This window comes from Neovison vison, chromosome 11 (genome assembly GCF_020171115.1).
Source record: "Neovison vison isolate M4711 chromosome 11, ASM_NN_V1, whole genome shotgun sequence".
Lineage (NCBI taxonomy): Eukaryota > Metazoa > Chordata > Mammalia > Carnivora > Mustelidae > Neogale > Neogale vison.
This window is the reverse complement of record NC_058101.1, coordinates 62,406,018-62,413,071: the sequence shown is the minus strand read 5'-3', so window position 1 is coordinate 62,413,071 and position 7,054 is coordinate 62,406,018. Positions and strand designations below refer to the sequence as shown.

General features: G+C 48.1%; 1 protein-coding gene across 1 annotated transcript in view; it reads right to left on the bottom strand.

Moving 5' to 3' along the window:
• Positions 1–2,311: 2,311 nt before the first annotated feature.
• SLC2A9 (solute carrier family 2 member 9) overlaps positions 2,312–7,054 on the bottom strand; it is a 206,051-nt gene continuing 201,308 nt past the window's right edge. The window contains 2 exon segments of the mRNA XM_044226192.1: positions 2,312–2,482; positions 2,485–2,659. Of these exon segments, the coding sequence (XP_044082127.1) occupies positions 2,409–2,482; positions 2,485–2,659 (249 nt within the window). The 3' untranslated portion in view covers positions 2,312–2,408.

Genomic DNA, 7,054 nt, shown 5'->3' with positions numbered 1-7,054 from the left:
CACAACAGCAAATTCTCTGTTGTCCCATAAGGTGACATTCATAGGTCCTGGGGATTAGGCCTTAAACATCTCCGGGGGACATTTTTCTGCCTACCACACTACCCATTCATTCAGCCAATGATTATTGTGCATCTGCTATGTGCTGGATACTATGTTAGCTGGAGTTATGGCTATGGAGTTATGACCGTTAGTCAAACGGTCATGGCTCCTGCCCTCCTGCGGGTAGTTCTTCATCTTTTAAAGCACCAGCTGATAAGGCCCAGAGCAGGTGGATACAGGCAAGTATATAGCCACCACCCCAGGAGTTCAGCTTCATAACTAGAATGGGCCTCAGTGTCAAAAACAGGGGGGGATTTTTTAGTTTTCAGTGACTTTCCCCTACCCCTCGGCCCCACATTCTCTCCCCAGAGGGTCACCCCCTCTGTCCCTCTGGCCAGACAGGGAGGGTTTCTCTTGAGGCTTTTTCTGTGGGCACTGACTGTATGGCTCTGGGAATTGGTCTGTTCTGATTCTCACCTTTCACCGACCCCCAGTGAGGTGGTCCTGTGAACCGTTCCTACATCTCTGTGTCCCCTGTCCTCTGGGTCCTGATGGGACACTTCACTGTTGCTGCTTCTTTGATTTTCAGTCTTCTGTAGCAAGCAGGAGCCAATGCGAGGAAGGGCAGGGTATTTTCCTATTCCCTGATGTGTCCTCAGAGCCTACCTAGGGCCTAGGCCATGCTAGGTACCTACTATTTAGAAGCTAAATCCTCAAGTCTACACATGAAAGACAATACTCCACAGCTAAGATCTCTTTTTGTGCTTTAGTTGGCTTTTGGGTTTCTGGCACTTTTTGCACCCACCTATCACTTTCTCTCCATATTGAGACACACTGTCCAAATATTTCTGCCAAACCAAAGCTGGAGATTATAGTGCATGGACTTGGCAATCAACCCAAGGAGAAGCCCCGTGATGAAAGAATATTCAGTGGGAAAGGAAACTCAGAATTCAGATTTTAGCTAAGGCTGTCCTTGTCAAGAATGGTCAGAAAAGCCTGAGGGACTGGGGTTGAAGGGATGTCAAGGGTGTTGCTATGACCAGAGACGTTCTTCTCTGGCCCACACCTACTGTGAGAAAAATTCAAACACACACATGCTAAATCACATGCATTTCCATGAGGCAAGCACAGGGAATCACCCAAACCACACAGGTACGTATTACCATGGCAGGCTAGACATCGTTCAAACCCAAACAGCCCAAGCACAGAAAGGCTGGAAGAGTCCTCAAGCACATCTACTCGTAGCAACTCCTTCCACAAATGACGATCAGATTTCCTTAACCACAGTCAAGACAAGCCATCACCCCACGTTTGCTTGAGCGCTCTTTGTAATGGCAAACTCACCTTCTGTGATGGTTAATTTGCTGTGTCAGCTTGACTGGGTCACGGGGTGCTCAGATACTTGGTTAAGCATTATTTTGTGCATGTCTGTGAGGGTACTTCCAGACGAGATTGGCGTTTGAGTTGGTGGACCGAGGAAAGCAGATATGGGTGGGCCTCCGCGGATCTGTCAAGGGCTAGAATAGAAAACAAAGAGGCCGAGGAAGGGAGAATCTGCCCTCAGCTTTACTGGTTGAGCTATGACATGGGTCTTCTGCCCTGTCTTTCCACTAAGACTAGACTCAGCTTCTGAGTCCTTCTTAATATTGTTTATTTTTCAGTTGAACAGAACTCCCTTTGCAGTCCCTGCCCCAGCCACTGGAGAGTTACTTCTTCCACATCCTGATCCTCTTTATGCCTTCTGAGACACATCTAATGCTCTGAGGTGAAGACAGTTTCAGGCATGGAAGTCTTTAACCCTGTGGGACACAGCCTGGGAGGGGCAGAACCTGGAGGATGGTGGGTTGGTATCAGCTTCTTGAGCCTGAGGTCCACAAGGCTGAGCCACAGGTTGGTAATGGGTATTTATTAGAAGGTACAAAGAGTCTTTCCACTGAATTCCAAAAATGTTCATCTAGGACCAAAGCCCAGGGTCCCTTGAGGTCTCAGGACCCAGGCTGAGGGCAGCTTGAGTCTACTTACAGCAGAGCTGGAACCAGCACCTCAGTCTGTGGTTTCCTGTCCTCATGTCTCCTTGTCAGACTAGATTGTTTTCCTGTGAGAAAGTCATCAAGTGCTATTTCCCTAATTTCATTTTGAAACCATGGGCTAAGTCATGAAGGAGACAGGCCATCGAGCCAAACAGAAGGGTGGATCTACTGAAACATAAGCTGACAGTCCTTCCACCTTCCAGAAGAGTTTGGAGATTCAGCTACAAATAAAACCCAAATGGTTGTGACATTAGATTAGCAAAGGTTTATTCTTAAATACTTAATACTATTAACCGTGTAGGGAAGTCTTTGATCTCCTGGAATGGCGAGATCATCCATTTAGACAACCCCGTTTTTGGCATAATTGTCCCGAGTGGAGATGGGGTCTGGCTCAGGCCTTCTGGTCACCTTGGTTCAGGTATAGCCGGGTCAGTGTTGTCCGGTGGGTGTGTCTTGTTCCTTTTGGCAAATGCCTGGCTGATTTCCGCATGGGTTCTGTTTTTTGTCTCAGGCAGGACAAAATAGAAATAGACAGCTCCTGCGAGGCAGATTGCGGCGAAGACCAGGAAACAGTAGGTGTCTAGACTTTTCTGTGGAAAGGAGAGACAAAGAACATCAAGTCGACAACCCCCAAACTGGCTGTGAAACCATCTCTGCACAGGTTTTCATAGCTTCCCATTCTTCTATCAGTATTCCTGGATGACACACTATGCGTGCATTGTGGGCTCTAACGGCCAGTGGTGCTGGGCTTAGCATCTTTAGGAGATGTTCTCCCATGAGCCATGACTACGTCAGCTTCCAACCCTGGCACCCACAAGGAGATGGCAGTCTTTTGTTTTCTTTTTTGAAAACTAGGCCTATTAAAAAAAATTGTCATCATGAAAGCAAAATGTCATACTTGCTCAACGTTATTTTAAGATCATATTTACATACGTTAAATGGGGGTGTCTGGGGCTGGACCCTGCCGGCTGAAGCCTGAAAGTCATCTGTGACACCTCCTGTCCCCTCAGCTCTCATGTGGGACCCACGCACTAAGTCCCAGCGAGCTTCCTTCCTCAGACAGCTCCCCAGTGTTGCCTCCCCTCGCGCGCCCACTCCGGAAGTCCAGTCCAGCGGTCGGCTAGGGCCATACGGGCCCACCAGGCTCTGACCTTGTGGGAAGGCAACCACAAACGATGATCTATAAATGGATGTGCATGGCTACATACCAGTAGAATTTTATTTACAGAAAGATAGATCAGGCGGTGGGTAGGTGTTTGTCGAACCCTGCCTCACGAAGCAATCATTGCCTCTCACCTTCTTCACCCGTGTCCCCCATCCACGTGGCCTCTTCTCCGTCTGCTCTCTGTGAGGCAGCCCGAGTAGTCTTGCAAAAACATATCTAGATCATGCCAGCCCCCAGCTTAGAACTTCTCACTTGCTTCCCATGGCTCTTGGGATGAAAACCTACTTCCTTAGCTTGTCCTGGGGAGTTGGGTGAGGTCTCCTCTCCTCTATGCTTCCTCCACTTGGGCCTCATCACTCCCCCCTCCCACCATGTTTCTGCTGACTTGCTGGTCCCTCTTCCTGTGATTTTCTACCTGCTTAGCTCCTGTCTCTCTCCTCCAGGAGCCGGCCCTGCCCCAGGCCAGGGGCCTGAATCATCATCTCTCCTGGTTCCACCCTCCTTCCCTGCATGTCAATGATAACGGCAGAGTTATGTGTGTGGCTGCTTGATGAAAGACTGGCTGCCCCATGAGGCAGCAGGGTGATATCTGGTTTTGCTCATCCCTATGGCCCAGGGCCCATGTCAGCGTGTGGACAACAGCAGGTGCTCAGTGCATATTGATGGAATGAACAAATCAATCCCTCTGTCAATCAGATTTTGAATCTGACAAGTCAATCTGTCTTAAAAGTTTCCCTGTTGCTATGGACTGACTTATGAGCCTCCCAAATTCATATGTTGAACCCCTAACCCCCAATGTGACTGTATTTGGAGATATGGCTTTTGGGGGATAATTAAGGTAAAATGAGGTCATAAGGTTGGGGTCCAAATCCCATAGGATGGGTGGCCTTTTAAGAAAAGGGAGAGAAAGATTGCTCTTTTCTTCCCTGTGCACACCAAGGAGAAGCCGCAGGAAGCCATGGTGAGAAGGTGGCCGCCTGCCAGCCAGGAAGAGAGCCCTCATCAGAAACTGAGCCAGAGAGAGAGGTTCCTAGAAAAGCAGATTTTGGGCTGAAATTGCCCTTGGGCCCTAATCTCCTTACAGGTTCAGTCTGTTGCAAAAAGAAAGCTCTTTAAATATCTGTCTGCTCTTTTGCAGTTCTCTTTTCTGTGGCAGTTCCTCTGCAGAACAGAACTTGCAGGACACCTCAGGCCCCTCAGATAACCTATTTCTCTAGCCCGCCTGGCAGGTGCTGCGGGTCATCAGGAAGCCGGAAGCCTGAAATAAGCTCCAGGGCTCACTTACCCCTGACTTGCTCCTGCAAGCACCAGACCAGACCAGTCGGAGCTGCAGACGACCTCCCTGCCTCCCACAGACTTTCTCCTCATTATAATGCTAAAAATCATGCCTGAGGAGGAAATTTAACATGCAAATAAGGCATACGGTTCAGGCAACCGCATCCCCACACCCAGCTTCCTGTTTCCTAACTCCTAAGTGCTAGGACGGTACTCCTTCTCCACCTCAGCCCCTCAAATTCTTCCCCTGACCATTGTTCAGGGAACAGCCCCGTATGCCTTTTCCTAAGGCTGTCTTCCTCAGGCCTGGGAGTGAGCTAGCAATAAACACTTCCTGCACCATCCTTGGCCTCATGTCTGCTTCTACACACAAGAGTTAAAAAACCCCAAGTTCTGTAACAAAACCAAATCTGCTGGCATCTTGACCTTGCACTTCTGGGCTCCAAGACTGTGAGAAATTGATTTCTGTTATCTAAGTCCCCTGTCTGTGGTACTTTGGGACGGCAGCCTGGCAGACTAGACTACCCCTAGCCCCAATTTCCTATCATTTATGACTATGAATAATTACAACATTTATGTCTCCGCTTTGAAATAAAGGACATTGAAGGGCACCTGGGTGGCTCAGTTATTAAGTGTCTGCCTTTGTCTCAGGACATGATCCCAGGGTCTTGGGATGGAGCCCTGCATCAGGATCCCTGCTCGGCGGGGGCCTGCTTCTCCCTCTCCCACTCCCCCCGGCTTGTGCTCCCTCTCTCACTGTGTCTCTGTCAAATAAATTTTAAAAAAATCTTACATTGAGATTCCTCAAGAAATTAAAAATAGAGCTTCCCTACGACCCTGCAATTGCACTCCTGGGTATTTACCCCAAAGATACAGATGTCGTGAAAAGAAGGGCCATCTGTACCCCAATGTTTATAGCAGCAATGGCCACAGTCGCCAAACTATGGAAAGAACCAAGATGCCCTTCAACGGATGAATGGATAAGGAAGATGTGGTCCATATACACTATGGAGTATTATGCCTCCATCAGAAAGGACGAATATCCAACTTTTGTAGCAACATGGACGGGACTGGAAGAGATTATGCTGAGTGAAATCAGTCAAGCAGAGAGAGCCAATTATCATATGGTTTCACTCATTTGTGGAGCATAACCAATAGCATGGAGGACAAGGGGCGTTAGAGAGGAGTAGGGAATTTGGGTAAATTGGAAGGGGAGGTGAACCATGAGAGACTATGGACTCTGAAAAACAGTCTGAGGGGTTTGAAGTGGCGGGGGGGTGGGAGGTTGGGGTACCAGGTGGTGGGTATTATAGAGGGCACAGCTTGCATGGAGCACTGGGTGTGGTGAAAAAATAATGAATACTGTTTTTCTGAAAATAAATAAATTGGAAAAAAAAAAATAAAAAAAATCTTACATTGAATTGAAACTTGTGCAAATTCAAATACTTTACTTGTACTGGGAATGGCTAGGTCAAGAAGAAAGGATATTTTAAATGGTTAGACTTTGCAACAGATATGTAAACAGGACCCTTCGTTCCTGCTATGGATGTGAGTCAGCCTCTGCCTGCAGCTGGAACACTATTGATGTGAATAATGGTATCAGTACCAAGCCTTGTCTGCTGAGGCTTCTGGGCCAGACATTGAACTAAGTCCTGTGCTCTCAGGGAATTAAGCAGCTTGCCTGAGGCCTCCCATTGGTTAGCATTGCAGCCCGTAGCCTGCAAGTTCAAACTCTGTTCTTACCAATTTTGCGAACAGGTTTTGGAGCTGTGGGACACCAAGTATCTCCAGTTTTCTAGGCCATAGGTGGCCAAGGCACGTGGTAAGCTTTCTGGGCCTCTCATGTCTGAAAATGCCCTTTCCCCTCTCTCGTATGTGAAGGTACGGACTTCTAATTTCAAAATAGTTTCCTCTCCAGACTTTGAAGACAGGATCTCTTACCCTACAGGTAGAGTCTCCCTCAGGAGCAGAGGGATATCATCTGATGATCACTTCTTTTCAGGTTATCTGAGTTTTCCCAGAGGAAGTTTTAGGATATTCTTTTTTAACTCAGTGTTCTTCAATTGCACATCCCTGTGTTTAGAAAGGGATCCTTTATACCAAATCTGCTTAGCGTGAGGCGGACTGTTCATGCTGAGGACTGGTGTTTCAATAGGTCTGGGAATTTTCCTTCTGTCATTTCTCTGGCCATTCCCTGGTGAGGACCCCTAGTCAGCTCCCTGTCCACTGTGTCCGAGGACCCATTCCACTGTCTCAGCAGCCCTGTCCTGGATGCACTCTGGGCCAGCCTGTCTTTTGCTGTTCATCCCATCTGCTAAGAGATGTCCTCTTACAACTATAACCTTGGGACCCCGTCTTGTTTTATAGCAGGTTACACCTTTTAGAGTATTATCTAGGATTCTCAGTGGGTGGGTCAGGCACCTGGTGTGTTCAGCCACATTTCAATAGTCACCTGTGAGCTGAGTCTTGAAGGATGAGAGGTGTAGAGGTTGCAGCTGTTTTGGGACTTGAGTAGATGGGAGGAAGGGCATACAGGTGAGGGCGG